Source organism: Dermacentor andersoni, chromosome 5 (genome assembly GCF_023375885.2).
Source record: "Dermacentor andersoni chromosome 5, qqDerAnde1_hic_scaffold, whole genome shotgun sequence".
NCBI lineage: Eukaryota > Metazoa > Arthropoda > Arachnida > Ixodida > Ixodidae > Dermacentor > Dermacentor andersoni.
The window spans coordinates 164,771,910-164,790,946 of NC_092818.1; the positions used below are offsets into that span (position 1 = coordinate 164,771,910).

The following is a 19,037-nucleotide window of genomic DNA, read 5'->3' on the forward strand; positions in this document are numbered from 1 at the left end:
ATTACAATAGAATATGAATACCTTTGCTGTTAAATTTGTATTCAGTTCCAATTATTCACTATTTGAAGTAGTGGAAGATTCATTTCTCTTTAACTATATGGGATAACAGTTCTTGGAGTCCACCGGAAAACAGATGCAAGCAGCGACTGTCCCAAATGACTGATGCAGGGAACCCATGCAGTTGCTGCAGAGGCAACAGCTGCTGGGCAATTACATCGAGCAGCTAACTTCTGCTCAATAATTTCCAATATTCAATATTCGTGCTCATGCAGGCAGCTTACAAATTCGTTTTCTCATTTTCACATTTTGCAACACTTCGCCAAATTTTCATCCACTTTGTTTAAAACAATGTGCAGTACTCCAACTTGGCTCCTTTTAAAACACTACACTCAACAAGAATTTGACAACGTGCTTTTCCAGTGCGATTACTGTCATTGTGATGGTGTGAAAGATGAAATAGCCTTTCAATTGTTTCTTTGTTTACAAGCTCCTCAGTTGACCAGATGTGCAAATCTGAACAACACTACATGTATCAAATGACAATGTGCTTTTTTTGCCAAAGTGATTCCACATAACTTTTTCACTTAATAGAAATAGGAAAATACTGGGTATATCTAATTCAATACGCAATGGTCGTTCTTAAAATATTCGTCTCTGATTTTGAAATTTCACTACCCGAACAACCCTAGTAGTTGAAGGGCTCATATTTTCCAAAGACCGTTTTCTTTTATACTTATTGCGAACCATCTGTCCAGCCGTGTGGCTGATTAGGGGCCACCATTTTGTACGAGCCAAGTTTGCAGGGACAACATGGCCACAATTAGTACATGACCGGGGTAGTTGGAGAAGTATGGGAGAGGCCTTTGCCCTGCAGTGGGCATAACCAGGCTGATGATGATGATGAAGGACGCAAAATAATGGAAAATTACAGCTTTATAATCTGGTAAAAAGCCTATTAGCCATCATCACTAAGAAATGCCTGCAGCATCTTATGAATGATAGGGTGGGTGGCAACGAACCACACCGTTGCCCCAGTAGTTTCTGGCATCCGAGTTCAGGTAACAAAGGGTTGATTTTTGAGGCCATGCCATTCAGAAACCTCACCATGATAATGGGTAAAGCAGCACTACCTCACTTTGCGTCAGCACAGCTTCGAGCACAATAAGAATGAAATGAGGTACCCATGAAAGCATTACAGGTACAACATTTCGTTGCCGTAAACTGTGACCTCACAATGGGCATACAAAGATGTTTCGCTCAGAAAGAAGTCGCGAGGTGGTGGTTTCTGGTTTTAGACATATGGCACACTTCCCTCAAAAGCAGACCTGCCAGCCTTAATATTCGAATAATACTATGATTAAGGCTAATTTTGTAAATGATACTAAACATCGTTCTATAGCTCAATATGCTGCTGTTTAAAAAATAGCAAGCTTTGTTGGATAAGAACAGTACGAACATCCACCTTGTCCCTCGCAGCTACAATGCTCTGCGCTGCAGAATAACCCAAATATTTATGAACATTATCATAAAGCATTTATGCAATAGCAATAGAAATTCCAGCTGCTGTTATACACTGGTTCTATGGAGTGAGAGATGATTCTGCAGATAGGTACAAATTATCTAGCTCATCTGAATAACCTTACTTTGCCAATTGGTCAGTGACTGTACTCGTATTCATCTGAAATCATTTTTGACCTAAACAAGACAAATTGTAAAATTATTGGTTATGATAACAATGGTTAACAAGGTTTAAAAATAGAGAATTTTAAGATAAAGCTCAAAGTTGGTAGGCATATAAAAGATTTTGCAGGCCTCTTTACAGGCTCTTGACAAAAATTTCATAGGGGAAACCTTTTCTTGGCATTTTATAGGCTCACATGAACACAGTACCTACTTTAAAGAATTTCTAATGACACAAATGATGTGCATGTTCAGTCTAATGCAGTGTCATTTGCTATTCTCATGGTGCTTCTCAGTGGGGCACAACATGCCAGCATATCCGACGCCAAATTTGAGCAGTGTAGAGATTTTAAATGCAGGGGCCATTTCTGTGCCTACCCTACCCCCTTTGCTGGATCTGGGTTGCTGGCCTCTAGGCACCCTAGATTGCGCCACAATGCTGTCTAACATGTACACACTGTGGGTGTCGGTGCTATGATGCCAATTATAATGAATTCCACGATACTTATAATAGGTCGTCAAGCACGTTTGCATTTAAATGTTCTTGCATTGACGTTGACAGTCATCGATAGATGGGTTCTGGTTTTTGTCTTGTACTTGCATGAAATAAAAATGTGGACACCTAGTGACATCAAGTCGTTAAAATGTGGTGCACTCTTTGTGGGTAGTGGATGACCATGTACAGGCGGCATCTCGTCGAACATTACAGAGTTTAGAGGCATGTATTTTGGCAGTATAAATGATACGTTCAAGAAATTAACAATGCACTGAAGGGTAATTTATTCATACTTACATGCACTGTACATATCAATTGTCATGAGTTTCTTTCCTTAAGCTGAATGGATTAAGCTATAAAATATGATACTACAAGTAGCGAAATAAATGGAAAGGCAATATGACTCACACATGTAATACCCCTTCTTTGCATTTAAGATCTGTATTGGAGAAAGTATCACAGAAAAAAAAAATAAAGAGAGAGCAATAAACAATTCCAAAATGCTGATTTTGAGAGCTCAAACAGGAAAGATGAATAAAACAGATCTGCCATATCAACACTTTTTTTCAATGCTAAACATAACTGCACCATACACAACGTGAACAACATGAAGCAACAAGAAAAAAATATGACAAGTAAAAAAGAATGCACGAACAGCAATATCAACGCCAGCAAATATGCACTTCGTATGGGATTGCAAAACAATTTCCTTATTGGCCCCTTCAGATGGAGAGGGTTTTTTAAACATACATTTAACCATTGTATCTATTTACATCTCCAGACTTGATTGTTACTTCAAGTTTGATGCCATGGGAAAACAGAACAAGTATTTAACAGAATTGGCACTTGCAAGACGTGACCTCTTCTTTGTCTTTTTTATCAGTGGTTTCAATTGTGCACACCCAATCCTACCTGCTATTTCTTCATTTCATCAGAAACACCAAAGCCTGTTTGCAAGAGGGTTTCTTTTGTACAGTCAAGCCTACAGTTTCTTGTCATAGGAAGGCAAAGGTTTTTACAGGACCCCTGCTTAGGTGCATGACATTCAACATCCTGCATAAAATTTAAACCAACCACCACTTGACAAACATTCTAGAAATATAAGACCACTAGAGGGTGCAGAGTTAGGGTTCAACTTGAAGACCAATAGATTTATAGTACAGCTGACTGATTGAGTAATGGGGGTCTAACACACCGAAACAGCGACCATGGTGCCACATCGGATGACTCCAGATTAACCTTGAAAGCATTTTAATGTTTCCCAAATACTCACCAAGCACAAGATTTTGCATTTAGCCTTTATTAAAATCAAGCTGGGAGTCAAACCCACGATCTCGTGCTTGGCCACTGAACCTGTATCATAGGTTGACTGGTTTATACAGCTGTGTCAATCAGAAAGGACTTTGTTTCTTATAGATTTTCTTTTGCTTAATTTACTACCACTTTTCAACTGCAAATGCGAGTTTGCATCTGGTGTTCGGGCAATGAAATACCTCTCGGGAAATTCACAAATGGCAGTTTTAGTTGCCTTTTGCTTACTTGTGAAATTGTTACGTTTTCATGAATATAGCCTTTGCAGGAACAAATTAATATTGATGTAGAAATCCACTTGCAAACAGGCTCAAGCTTCCAACAACAGCCTGGCTTCATTAGGAAAGCAAGAGGAACAGGAGAATATCCGCAAGCATTACACAACTGATGACACGACAGTGTACACAGCAGGCCGCAGCAACCACATGATTTGCCTTGGTGGGCCTCCTGCTATAAAGCTTCATCGAAGCAAAATTCTCGACCAACAACTTCCACAGTGCAAACAGCCAAGAAAAAAAAAATTTGGGGAGAAAAACAAAATTTTTCTTGTATTTCCTTCTCACCATCAACCACTTTCTGCAAGGAGTCCTAGTGGCCCCGAGCAACAACTAGCTTAGTTGAAAAAAATTATGTATTGTCGATATATACACAGCAAAATGTTTAAAATGTCTTAAAAACACCGCCTTGTCTTAAAAATATGAGTTGGTGCATCTCTCCATGGTAGGTAGCTACAGGTAAGTGTAATAGTGTGCACAAGTGTCTTGGTGCTAGGTACAACGGCATGGTACACACAAACATACACATAGCGCACACTATATAACTCCAGGCTTTCAAGTGCAGACTGCATTCTTGCACATGTAGCAGAAGACTGCGAATGAAAATACATGTAAAGGTAGATGCAACAGTAATAGAGATAGTTGCAAAAGTAAGAGAAGCTAGGAAAAATAAAGGAGGCCTCGGCACCTAACTATAGCGTGAATGCCACAACTGTATGCACAACAAAATTGGAAAAGTTAGTGCTCTAAGTTTAGTCCTTACACAACCGTCCTGCATGATGACATGATGGAAAGCCGAGTGGCACAGTGAATGTCACATTTAACAGGACGCTAATGATGTTCTGCATAGCAGGTGTTGCTGCACAAATGTCGCTGCCGAAACAAAACTTTCCACATGCAGACCACTAGTTTTGCATGCTTTCTGCATCATCTGTGTGCGATCCTGAACATTTGTGTACAAATTGCACAGAAAACATGGAAAACTATGGTTAACTGGGCTGTAAGCAGACAAATTTGGTAGAGTGATCCAGCATCGCAGGCACGCAGACATCCGTTGAGAATGCTGGCCTGTCCAACTAGAAATGTGACAATTGCTGGTATGAGTATTAACCAATCTCTGTAATTGTGACATACACTGTACCTGAAGTTGCCAGCAGGTGAGGCAAGTGATCGGAAACGCTATTTTTTATGGATGCAGCTTCTTTCCTATAAACATTTCCGATTTTTCTCTCTGGCTGCCCACCTTTAAGTTTTTCCAATGAAAAATTTCTCTCGCTAGTATGTAACTACAAAACTTGCACTCTACTTTACAGGATGACACAACCATAGCAGCATTTGTGTGCATGAACAGTGTGTTGAAAACATTAAACTGGTTGCCCATCAGTAGTGGCGCTAACCTCTTGTATGGCACGAAAACAAGCATTTCTTTCATAATTGCACTCAAGGCATGTCCAGGCAAGCGGCACACTGTAAAAACAATACCAGGGCCTGCATTCATGCAGCTGTTGGTAGAGGGGAAAAAACAGTCGTAACATAGAATTCCAGCCAATTACGATTGAGAAATGAGAGCAGCAACTGGACTGGTCAGCAATAGAGTCCTTATAATGAAAACCTGTAAATCCGGCTGCAGTTTTTAATGTGAAGAGGAGGGTGTAATTACACAGGGTTGATGCACACACAATAGCAAATGCTGGAAAATGCAACAGGTGTGGCATAAAACAGGGTGTAGCCTCATGTTTATTACCAACAATTTCGCAATCCATAAGCAACAGCCATATATGCTCACCTTGGCAGAATGTATGTCAGCAAACGAGAGAAAATATGTGCAACAATGTGAGCAGGCTTAGTACACATGCTCAGCTTTTGTGATCGGTCATACCTATATATGTGTGGGTGGAAGAGTGCCTCTCATCCCTGTGACAAGCAATTTCTTTCACATTTCCTTGACGACTGTACAATGCAATGCCCAGCGGTGGATTCACATACACTACATTTTTCAATATCTTTTTGTGCTGACAATCCATACAATGCAGATGTCATGCAGTATTGGTTCCCATAGCAAGACAGCAAACAAGAATATGGGACTTCATAGTTGCAAACCGTATGGGTATCAAAAAAACTTTATAAACAGCAGAGATACAAGTCTGTTACAAGTTAAACTTTTATATGGAGGCAGGCATTTTATCTTCAGTAACAAGCAAGAAATTGCAGGTATTGCACACTACTTTGTAACCATGCAGGAACTTTTATCGGTGTCAATAAACCAATCATGCATCAACATGACACCACCCCAAGCCTAAGCACAGCAGGTCTTACCCTGCCTGTTGACTGTCCAAGCAATGCATTCTCAGGCATGTGCAGGCTACCCAGCCATACAAAATAAAAGGTATGTTGCAGGGTAACACCATCCTCTTTAGATAAGCGGTGCAGTGCACCATACTGTGCAAAGAAAATTAGAATGCATGAAGATTGTCTAACTTATTTTTAAATGTGCTTTCACAATGAAGGCAGCCTCATGTGCATGATAGTAGGCAAACCTGGCAGGGTGCACAGGGTTAACTGCAGTATTTAAAAACAGTTATGAAGGTTCATGGTTTTTCACTGACACAATGTTGCCACATTAAGACAAATGTGTTGGCTCCAAGGAAGCGAGTAAAGAATATTATCTGAAGAACTGACAAATGGTCTGGAACAAAAAAGTGCTCAGCACCAACACAGCCTTATGCGAACATCAATCTATGCACTCTTACTGAAAGAGGTCGAATTTTGGCAACTCGCAGAAAGGCAATTCACCACTTCCAGGGGACTTTAATATCAAGGTTAAACTACTTGTCCTTTCTTTCTTTTTTGCAATACAGACATTTATACAGACCAATAGAGCAGTTCCACCACTCCGGCTCGAATCACTGGGGAGGCTCAGTGGCTGGAAGCAATTGAGCCACTACTGCAAGGAACAATGCAAGAATAAGCGTACACAACTGCAGTACATTTTACTTGGTAATAAATCATTATCCTGTAAAACTATTAACGTAATGAATAATTAGAATTAATGGTTTAAAACTGAGGCAAATATTACGAAGGCAGATTAAAACAATAAATATGAGGCACTTGTTGGCTTTCTTCTGGACGTCAGAACCATGCCACACGAGTCCAGTACTCTACAGGGACTAAATAAGGCAAAACCAAGCCAAATCAGGTCGAATCTGTACTAAAAGATGCAGTGTCCAAATAAAACCAATTCAATATATTAAAGCACCTTTAAAACAATCAGTAAAATATACTTACTTTTAATGCTCTCGAGAGGAGCTAAAGCAATGTGAAATGCTAAAAAGCATGTGTTGATTTGAAAAAGCTTTAAGAAAAATGCAAAAGAAGTTTCTTTCAGATCCCAATCACAACGTCAATAGCCATGCAAAATTTGTTATTCCATGAGAAACTTTCTAGGAAACCTCTGAAGCACGAATCAAGCCATATGTCACTAACCAAAGCAGCCTTAATGCACCCTCCTGGGTGTCCAATGGGATGCCATATGTAGAAAGCCAGATGTGCATCTACTTCTGAACTGCACTAACTACACAGCCTATGACGATTAGCAGTGAAGAGGCAAGGTACATGCTCTAATCCAGCGTAATGCTGGAAGCCTTACTTTTTCCAATTTTCCCCCCAAAGACACCTGCACATAGTGATGAGCTAAGCATTCTCACTTCAATGTATTTTATAAAATCTAAACAACTCAGATATTGTATTGGGTGGCCTTTCTGCACTACAAGATACAAAATGGAAGTGCACAACCTTACAATCCTTCAGTTTTTGATGTGTCCCGCTTTTTCTGGCAGGCAATCATTTATTTGCTAGCCAAATGGCTTACAATCACTGAACTCCACAACAATTTGCATTTTGATTGTCTTGCCTCTTATGGCATGTTCTGCTTTGGCTCAAACTGAATTCATTCATACTACCGCTGTACAGAAAACTCTATTTAGCCCAAAGTGGTAAAATCCTTTAAGAAATTTGGAGATAAATGAAGTTATTTTTTTAGGTAAGCAAAATTTCAGTGCACCGGCTACACATTGCCAATTTCAAGCTTTAAGTAACCAGGATTATGAAGCTTCTGTATTCAGTTAATGATGCCTGACATGTCATGCCCCACAGTATGCTTATTTATTTAAATGGCCTTGTGGCAATGGCCTTGCGCAGCAGCACTTCTGTGGCATTAGCTTTCGCTGTGCTCAGAAGCACTTATCAAGTACCCTGTACATGGTGTGCAAGCATGCAGTCATGTCATCGTTAGTAGACTAAAAATAATAATTCATCGCATAACCATAGCCTTCCATTCCACTGTCAATATTAACTAAATCTTCAAAAGAAGTGCCGGTCAAAAGGGACTCAAAAATTGGCATCTTCTTTCACCAGGAGATGGGATATTACTAACAGCTTTGGTAAACTGCCACCTGTTTTTCCTTCTTTGCTTCCCATCAGTTGCCAAGAAATAAAGTAACGGAAGGACATCAACAACAATAATAAAAAAGTCACTGCTAATGCAGCAACTTGTGTGTTTTTTAAGTGACATATGCTGTGTTTTAAGAGTTCAAGTTAGCTCAACGCTAAGGATACCGCTGGTAGGGGCGTTTTTTTGGTCAGCAGGGAAGAAGTTTCAAGATCAGGTGTGAAAAATAGATGGTACCTATGGGAGCTGACCAGCACTATGCCATCATTCAAACTTGGCCAATGTACTGAGACATGCCATTTCAATTTAACAGGGCTTACTCTAACTGACCTCGCTGTCATTGAACCACTGCTTAGTGACAGCTCTAACTACTGAGCAGTAAAAAAAATAGTAATAAAAATTGCCTATAATGTATGTCTGCTTTGAGCAAGAATCTGGGACAGATTGTAAGGAGTAAGCAATGACGAAGCAACAAAAAAGCATAACAACAGAGCACAGCATGCAAGATAAATGATACAATGAAGAAAAAAAAAAAGAAGGCGGGCCGCATTATGCGAAATGCCGGCATGCAACAACAAAAGTAATGCAGTACATATTTCACATGTAAAATGAAACGACAGTGCTATGCACAAAAGTATAACAAAATGATACAAACAAGCAATGGGGGATACAATACACAGAAACAAACCATGCATGTGCCATTATGTTATGAACACAAAAAGTATGTGCTGCATTCTCACATCGACGTCCTTGTGGGAGGCACACCAAACATACACCAACAGCTCCATGCATCTTCCATCAAGAATGGCAGAAAAAAGAAAGAAAAGACAAATCATTACACAACGACATCATCATTTCATCAATCATTTCACAACGAGTTCTCACAAAAGTCAGCTTTTATACAAGGCCCAGAACTCTGAGCACTGAAAATATATCATCAAATAAAGTGAACACAACAAACTTTCCATGACATGACACATCCTTTCCAAGGTGGCTCTTCAAGCAGCAACCATTCTGCTAATTACAAAAATATAAAACTTCTAGAGAAGTGCAACCGACCCAATTTTGCACTGACCAATTCTTGCAGCATATTCGCCTCAACAGATAGCCTACAGCCGTTTTGGTGGAAGTCCAGCTCTTCAGAAAGGACCAATATTCGCAAGACAGTACTATACCTTGCTTATGCCATCTGTACTTGCTGCTCATGCCACACGCGACACCAAAACATAATATCACCTCAGCAATGATTTTTGTGCAGCACAAAACAAAACCTGCATGTTCAAAAGTTGATGCTAAATTACCTCATTTGACTGAGTGATAATTAGATTTTTTCACATTGCATGTCTAGATGAAAGCAGCAAATGAAGGTATTTATATCTAGTCCACATATATACACTAGGCTCAATAGTTGCCGAATGATGCATACCTTACTGCAGCATTGAGCAATTAATGACAAAAAGTGGCTTTCGAATGCATGGTTTATCTGCGAAAGAGGCGCTGCTTACACATTCAATGGTCAACAGCAAGAGACAGCACTGCCCTGCATTGTCCAAATACTAGCAACAACACACAGTCCAAGTTCTCAAGGTAAACCACATGTTTAAATTGGTAATGCAGGAGTGAAAAAAGAAAAAAAAAAAAAAACAATGAAAGCTATCATGTGCGTACATTACATGAACACAGTGTAGTTGAACCTGCCTATGTTTTAAACAACTGGAGGCCTAAACTGCGTGCTATGCAACAGGGCTGTTCAGATCCTTCAGATTAGTGTGACACAAACCTTGAGAACCACCAAAGAATGCAGTCTTGTACACATCACAGGTGCAACACAACTATATGCGTGCAACCGAACACAAGACACATGCCAACACAGGCATTCATGGAAGGTCAATATACTGCAATGACCCCATGTACACTATTTAACAACAATGTCCACCTGCAGAGAGTCTTGACACCACAAGCCAAAAAGCTCATTCTAAAACACAGACCGCATTGACAGCCTGCACAAGGTGCATGACAATCTAGCCACTTCGCTGCAGATCTGAGAATTTAATGCAGGGTGCTAAACAAGCCTTCAAACAACATCAGAGACAAACAATAAAAGTGGCGCTGGGGCTGTAGCAGGGATTCATAAAAACCTGCCTCTACACAACTCGCTCGCAGTGGCAATACCTCTTGGAACTCAATTAAAAACCAGTAAAAATAAGAACTGCATCGTCAGCATGCGACTCCACAGCTGCTTTTCGTTTGCAGAGCGCATGCTGCCAGGGCAATAAAAACAGAAAAAATAAAATTGAGCCCCATTGCATCAGACTGCCTGACACCTCTCTCATCCCGCACCATCACCCAGCAGCCTCTTCAAACTTAGTGTGCGTCCCCTGAGGCCTTCATGTCCCTGTCCGTGGGGTCTGGGGTTCTGGGGCGTTTGGTGGTTCCGACTTGGCTGGAGGTGCTTCAATGGTAGTGTCATGAGCACTCGGCGTAGTGGCAATGTTGGCCTGGTTGTTTTGAGCCATCAGCTTTTGACGCACCTCACGTATCTTGAGCTGCAGTGTGTTTTTATTACTGAACACGTCCCGATGCCGCTGCTGAAAGGCAGCCGTAGCTTGCGCTGTAACAACAAAACAGCATAGCATATTATGAACAGGTTACCGTTTAGTTATCAAGTGGCTGAAATTGGGCACACCACATTTGCATCAGCTTTGTGGTGTGTGCATGTGTCGTGACTAAGGATAGGCGAATATTCAAAATTTTGAATGTGAATAGAACATTTTCCACTAACTACTCATATTCAAGAAGGAACTATTCAGTAATTTGAAATCATTGAAACTAACCATACATTTTGCAACAACCAACCGTTACAGTCTAGTTACACTTGCCCGTCTGCCAAAAAAAGCAGACAACGACCGATTTTCCAGGCACCTGTTTTCCGGATCTGCTGGCAGCTGTAGCCAGCACAGCGGCCACACTAGGCCTTGCTACTTCGACGGTGGCTAAAAAAGTTTGCTGTTCAGTTCCATCATTTTCATTGCAACAATATGCCACTATTATCAATGGCGCCGACTCCGCCTTTGCAATCCTCGCTAATTGCTTTCAAGCTCGGAAAGCAGGACGTGTTGCACAATGCCGGTTCCCGAGAGTCAGCTTCGCCTCAGTACAAGTGTTACGTAGTGAAGCATACACTAAGTCTTGCGGTGAAGCATACCAAGCGTGGGAAGAGACAATTGTCCTGGGCCACAGTACGTTTTCCTTAATTATACACGCGTGCACCTGCCGTCTCCTAGCACAGATATGCGTAATAAGTGTACTGGCAGGCCGTTAGAGCTATTTTGGACGTGCTTGTCCCGATTTGAGCCCTTGGGGGCAGTAAGAGGCATGCATTCATTTTTTTCGCACTGCCCCCCTTCGGACGTTCTCGTGGCCCTAGGGAGTCTGCAGACGCTGACTGTATAGCCTTCTGCAACACCCTACTGCAATTCTGCCATTGCAACAAGTGTCTTAAAACAAGTTATTAAAAAGTTAATTACTTTATTTTAGTTCACTAGCAAACAGGGTACGACTGCTACTTGCCTACCTAGTGTCCACTATGCTGAAAGAATGAGTAGAGGATCCTCACATCAGTTAAATCTAATTAAAACAAGAAATCTGTTTCCACTGAAATAAATCAGTCAAACCCATTTATTATATTTAACTTCATTAGTTTCATGAAAAGTGGCAAGTCAGTAGTTCGTTATATGTGGACTTGCCTTTCAATACATGCAAAAAATATTGACACTTAAGCTGGAGTCGAAAGCGACTATGTGGCATCGCCTTGTTCAAGAACCGTGTTTTTAGAATCTTCATTTTTGTTTCCAGCATTTTCTTACACCTAGCTGCAAATTTCCCTTAAGAACATTAAAATAAAGAACAAAATGCAGCATGAACGGCACCCGATTCCGATCACCTACCATTTTGGAACTGCGAGCGCAGTCACTGCCATTTTATCTCCGAGAGCTAACAATTTATTTTACAACGAGCGGGACACGAGTGGATTCTGCATATGAGAGCAAAGTGTTCTAGTTGGCTAGAAGCAGAAATGACTGCAGCATGCTGTCATTTTGAAAAGTTCTCGCTGTTACGGCTGCATATAAACCACACAAGGCAAAGCACTCCGAGTACCATAAAGTTATGTTTTCCAAGATGGTCCAGTTGAAAAAGTACTAAGTTCGAAAGGTAGAACATCATCATGAACCATTATTAGCATTCATTGAAGACGTAAATAAAGCATTGATGAACAGTGATCTCCCGATAATGGCGCAGTAACCGCCAGCCCCTTGCAACTTTGCATGACAGCAGTGCTTTCAAGGCGAGTCCAGCCACGTGAATATCAACAACAGAACGCTTGTTGCTTGAGCGGCCAGCTGGTCCAAATTTGTCAAATAGGACAGCTTTACATGTGGTGCAGTGCACCATTTGTGCACATGGTGCAGCGCGGGAATGTACACAAGAATGATTGATGCTGTCGTGGCATCCATACGCCATACTGCTCCTCAGTAGATGATAATGCCTAGTCTTCAGGGTACCTCGCAAAAACATGAAAAACGACATGAGGGTAAAGATATTTACCTGAAGGGAACCAGCCTTCCTCGGTGAAAAGTTGCATGACAAGCTGGCGCCGTTGCTCCAGTATACGCCGTAGTGATGAATGACTCTTCTCACCTTCTGCTGGTGTCTTAGGTGTTCGTGGAGAGCCTACATCACCATCCGATGCATCTGCACGAAAGTCATTGCGAATTAATAGAGAGTTTTAGAATAGGGGCCCCAATAGTTTGGGGCCCCAAAGAGCTTTGCGGGTGTTAGCATTGGGGCACGCAGGAGTGAAGAGATTTAGAATAGGGTTTTCCGTTTGTGGATAGTGTCTTGCGCTGGACAGCGCCACTACGGCGTCAAAGAAAAGCTATTAGAAATAATTAAATAAAATATACCATTTTATGATAGGAATAGCAATTTTGACTTACGTGTATTCGCGTTTAATTACAATTTAGAGGTTATTCTGTAAGCAGCAAACAATTAGTTGCGCTTAGTTTTGAGCAAACCAACTTTACCTGCCTTCACCAGCCAAGCTTAGTCATGTTAGGTCTACCAGCCATAAAATCCACAATCGAAATTGGAATCAGCGGCATCTAATGAATCAATTTTCATAACACACGCTAGCTGAGAGAAAGTGGTAACCGTGACGCCTGCGGCAGAAAGGATGTTCCACATCTGCCGCCAAGGTTTGCGAGTGGTGGCACTGGTTAATACTCCCAAGGTTAGTTCTAGCAGTAACACATAAATACCCAAGAAAGTGGGCAGGGAAATGGCGCCGCGGTAGCTCAATTGGTTAGAGCATCGCACATGTAATGCAAAGACGTGGGATCGTTTCCCTCCTGTGGCAGGTTGTTTTTTCATCCACTTTCATTGCCATTAATTTATCATTTCTTTAATTCAATTAGTAAGTACAAGTAATTTCCCCTACGTTGTCCTTGGTGTCTGTTTGTTGGCTGCTCATGATATGATTAATAAAAATTGGGCCTCTCAGTTAACCCCTTTTCTTCTTGTTTGTTATATCGAGGTTCTCAATACATGGTTTTCTATGGATTAGAGGTTCAGAGTGTCTACCAAGTTGACATTTCCAAATTCCCTGAGTTTTCCAGGTTTTCCCCGAGTGCCTTTGCCTAATTCCCTGAGCAACACAGAACTTTGTTTTATGTCAAGAGACTGGTTGACACCATGTCGCTCGATGATGTCACTCTCTAGTAAGCATGCTAAAAAATAAATAAACGACTTAATCCAGCTTGAATAGTAAGGGGGAGTGTTTATTTTATTTAAAAAGAAAACAGAAGGGAGGAGTTAGTAAAATGCACCGAAAAGAAGATATATATTTGAAAAAATGCATAAGACTCATAGTGAGACATTCCCAAATACGAATAAAAACGAGATGCATACAGAAGCAAATATTTTCCAAGATGAGCTATTTCTATCAATTTTATCCCAAGGTGCTGGAGACTCCATATAGAAGGCAAGTCAAGGCGGGAGAGTGCCTCTGAATTTTATAGTGACCCATCGTAAATACATAGTAACTAATATTCATTAATTGTACAATGAGCCGTGCTACGATTTTTCAATAAATATATTGAATCACCCGCTCAAATTACTTGCAAAGGTTAATTATTGGGCCGAAGCATTGCAACAATGTATGAAATAATCTTTTTGCGATTACTACTGAAACCTCCACACTTTGCCTTCACGAATGCCCCCTTCGAAGGGACGCCAAATAGAGCCTTCGTGAAAGCGGTCGTTTGAAGCGATACATTTCCCTGAGAAGTGGATTGGGTGTACCTTAAGAAAGCAGAATGTGCAATTTACTCAAAGCCTAATGTTCACTGTCTATTCCTTGAAACTACTACACAGTAATGGCAAAAATAAGTTGCGTTCGCAAATGTTATGCCGTGACTGAAGGGGATATTACGAGATTCGCAGTATGTTTCTTCGGTGTTCTTGGTGAGCTAAACAAGGCATCTTGTTTATTTCTAGGGGAAGTTAGGGGCATGGTATGGATATGGATAAGGTGTAGGCAATGCTCCAAATGGGTGGGTTAAATGCGCATTTTCAAGTAGAATAGGTATGCAAGTGGTAAATAGCCTTATTAGTCTGTTTTACGAGCGGTGTAAGACTTAGACTGCAGCGCTTGCATAATTGCAATAACAACCGAGGTAAAATTGTGCGAACATAAGGGGAACAATACGCCAAGTTTATGTGCGATGGTAAATGCATGTTGATCAAATACAGCAACAAAAAATTGTGAACGAGCGTTCGAAATTGTCACGCTACTGCTATTGTCCCAAGAGAGTTTAAGATAATTTATACTTTGATGGAATAGGCAGCATTTCAAGTGGAATGTGTCGCATAGTTTTAATATTTCTGGGTTATCGAGAAGTGTTACGAATAATCAATGAACCCTCATTTTTTTGTTCTTACTTTGTCATGTGTGATATATTAGTTTCGGCTGGTGTCCTCATTGAACTAAAGAAGACAGCTTCGTTAGGTTTGGTGACTGTAAGGACAAATTAATGGGTGATGTGGAGGTGAAGTTCAACATAGATGGCTTTCGTAATAAATTATGTATGCAAGCACTCCAGTGTGTTTGAGCGTGTCTAACGAGAGCAGAAGAATTGAGCCCACTGCTCTGGCAGCACTATAAAAGCCGCCAAGACCAAATTTAGCAGAAATTGGTCCTGGCGGGGAAAAAAAAATAATATATATATATATATAATAGCTGTAGTTCAATACAGATTCATATATTGCGGAAAGTGGAGGGGGGCCATTGTAACTGCAATGCGTGACAAAATTTTTACGTTCCTGGTCCGATTAGAAACGTAAATAATAATGGGCCGTCGTATTTTCCCCCCCTTATTTTCATGCGTCATAACATCTTCTGTCCTTGTTTCAGTGATGTCCTCCATGAACTAAACACATTTTTTAAAATATATTTGGCAAAAATAAAGGGCGTGTTATCACCAATATGTAGGCAAACTTCAAAGATAGAGATATAATTATGATATTTTTAATATATTACGCATGTAAGCTATTCAGAGCTTTATGAATGGGTTTTGCGAACAAAGAATTTATCCCAATACCCTGGAATAACCGAACTCAACAGATATCAAATCTAGGGGAAATTGAGTGCGTGGGAAGGGGGGGTGGGGTTATAAAGCACTAAAGCATTGCATACCCCCTCAGCAGTTGTGGTGGCTTTTAACAGCTTTGCTGGACGTCCACTGTCACAGGGCCGGAATGGCGAGTCCATTTTTTGTGTGTGTGTGTGAATATTGCAAGTAATTTATGTTGATTGTACGTCATTGCCTATAAGCTCGACTGTACTATTACCTAAACTAGCGATACATTTATGTTGCAGACTTAAACACCAAGTACAATTATTTGTTGAATTATTTAAATTCTTTGTAGCGAATGTGCCTTTTTATGTACGCTGTACTGCTGCTACTGGGTGCGATTCGAGACCACTGTGGGCGCACTTATTGCCTTTTGCCCCCTGTATCATCTTGAGATGTTATATAGTTGCAAGAGATAAATGCAAATTCAGCTCATTTTTTGGGCCCCCATGGTTCACCATGTGTGATTGATAAATACAGCTGTTGGTTAAATATACTTATAACAGAAGCATTTCCAGGCTATTTCACTTATTGTAAAAGTAGTTGGCAATATATATATATATATATATATATATATATATATATATATATATATATATATATATATATATATATATATATATATATATTGTAATCGGTGCACTGAACAGTTCCGAGAGTAACGTCTCTTCGTAACCGAGGAGGCAGGTGACGCAGAGCAGGAACAGCTTGTTGCCCGAACGGCTCACACTCGTGCCAAGCACTGGCGATCCGGCTGGCCCACTGGTTGCACAGCCGGCATGGAAGAGGCGATCTGGCTGGCCTTGTTCTTGTGCTCTTCTTTGTCATTACAATTACCCCCGGTGCAAAAGCGAAGCCATCCTGGCGACTTACGACGTGGAGACGAGCGGGTCATAGAATTGTTTGAGGCGGCGCACGTGAACAACATCCCGTCCACGGTGGCGCTTGTCGGATGTCGATGTAAGCGGCTCTATGACATAGTTGACCGGAGAGGTGCGTTCGACGATGCGGTATGGTCCATCATACTGCGAGAGAAGTTTTGTTGGAAGTCCAGGCGTGGTAGAAGGCTCGGACAACAAGACAAGGGTGCTGGGAGCAAAGTTCGAATTCGTAGCGTCGCCATCACGATTGGCTTTTTGTTGTTGTTGGTCAGCGGAGGTGAACTTTCGGGCTAATTGACGGCATTCCTCGGCGTATCGGGCGACGGCTGAAACGGGAGCACATTCTGACACGTCTGGTGTATAAGGCAAAACCGTATCGATGGTATGGGAAGGATCACAACCGTAGAAAAGAAAGTATGGAGAAAATCCTGTGGTACTTTGTGTAGTCGTATTATATGCGTACGTGACAAATGGGAGGATGATGTCCCAGTTTGTATGCTCCGATGAAACGTACATGGCGAGCATACTACCAAGGGTGCGATTGAAACGCTCTGTAAGTCCGTTAGTTTGAGGATGGTACGCCGTGGTGGTCCGGTTAACTATGCGGCATTGAGCAAGCAGAGCTTCAACCACCTGCGACAGAAACACACGGCCTCTATCACTCAGCAGCTTCCGAGATGGGCCATGACGAAGAATGAAACGATGGAGCAGAAAGGATGCAACGTCACTGGCGGTCGCTGCAGGTAGAGCAGCGGTTTCGGCATAGCATGTAAGGTGATCAACTGCGACAATAATCCATCGTTTTCCAGCAGGTGTTAGTGGTAGCGGCCTGTACAGGTCAATTCCCACACGGTCGAAGGCACGAGCAGGGCACGGAAGCGGCTGTAATAAACCATGGGCCGGATGCGGCGGAGATTTGCGGCGTTGGCATTGTGGGCACGAGCGGACAAACTTTTGGACAAAAGTAAACATTCCTCGCCAGTAGTAGCGTTGCCGCAGGCGCTTATACGTCTTCAAAACGCCTGCGTGTGCACATTGTGGGTCAGTATGGAAAGACGCGCACATGTCCGAACGCAAAGTCCTAGGGATAACCAGGAGCCACTTGCGACCATTGGGCTGGTAGCTGCGTCGATACAAAAGGTTATCCTGGACAGCAAAATGGACAGCCTGGCAACGCAGGGAGCGGGAGATGGGAGATGCAGGCGAGCCAGAAAGGAGATCCAAAAGAGAGGCCACCCAAGGATCCTTGCGCTGTTCTGATGCGAAGGTGTCGATGTCGACCGAGGATACCGCCTTAATGGTGGAGAGGGAGGCCGTGTAGGCTGGCAGCGGAGAGCGGGACAGAGCGTCAGCGTCAGTGTGCTTGCGACCTGAGCGGTATATGACGTGTATGTTGTATTCTTGAATGCGCAGAGCCCAGCGGGCAAGGCGTCCAGATGGGTCTTTTAAAGAGGATAACCAACAAAGAGTGTGATTGTCAGTAACCACATTGAAAGGCCTGCCGTATAAATAGGGGTGAAACTTCCCGAGTGCCCAAACGATGGCCAGGCATTCTTTTTCTGTGACGCTGTAATTGCGTTCCGCTTTGGTCAGCGCACAACTGGCGTAAGCAATGACGTACTCGGAGTAGCCAGACTTGCGCTGCGCAAGGACAGCGCCAAGGCCAATACCACTGGCATCGGTATGCACTTCAGTTGGGGCGGTGGGGTCGTAGTGTCGCAGTATAGGCGGAGACGTCAGGAGACGGCGTAAGGTCACGAACGCGGTGTCGCATGCAGGAGACCAGGAGGATAGGTCGTTGGCGCCACTTAAGAGTTGTGTCCGAGGTGATATTATCAAGGCAAAATTGCGAACAAAGCGTCTGAAGTAAGAACAGAGGCCGATGAAGGCACGGAGTTCTTTGAGTGTCTTAGGTTTCCGAAATTCTGCCACGGCGCGAAGTTTTGATGGGTCGGGGCAAATGCCGTCTTGTGATACGACGTGACCTAGAATCATGAGCTTGCGCGCGGTGAACTGGCACATTTTCAGGTTCAGTTGCAGGCCTGCGTTGGTCAATGACGTCAACACTTGCCTAAGGCGAGGAAGATGCGTGCTGAAATCAGGGGCGAACACAACGATGTCGTCAAGATAGCACAAACACGTGCTCCATTTTAGGCCACGCAAGATATTGTCCATAATTCGTTCAAAGGTAGCAGGCGCATTGCATAGGCCAAATGGCATCACATTAAATTCGCATAAACCATCTGGCGTAATGAA

The 19,037-nt window shown here is 42.1% G+C and overlaps 1 protein-coding gene across 3 annotated transcripts in view; it reads right to left on the bottom strand.

Moving 5' to 3' along the window:
- Positions 1-2,436: 2,436 nt before the first annotated feature.
- The window catches only part of LOC126531570 (protein capicua homolog), a 121,506-nt gene continuing 104,905 nt past the window's right edge, over positions 2,437-19,037 (bottom strand). For all 3 annotated transcript variants that reach the window (XM_055071252.2, XM_055071253.2, XM_050179135.3), the window contains 2 exons: positions 12,815-12,961; positions 2,437-10,820 (listed from right to left, as the gene is read on the bottom strand). In XM_055071252.2, coding sequence (XP_054927227.2) covers positions 10,597-10,820; positions 12,815-12,961 — 371 coding nt within the window. In that variant the 3' untranslated portion in view covers positions 2,437-10,596. The remainder of the gene's footprint in view (positions 10,821-12,814; positions 12,962-19,037) is intronic.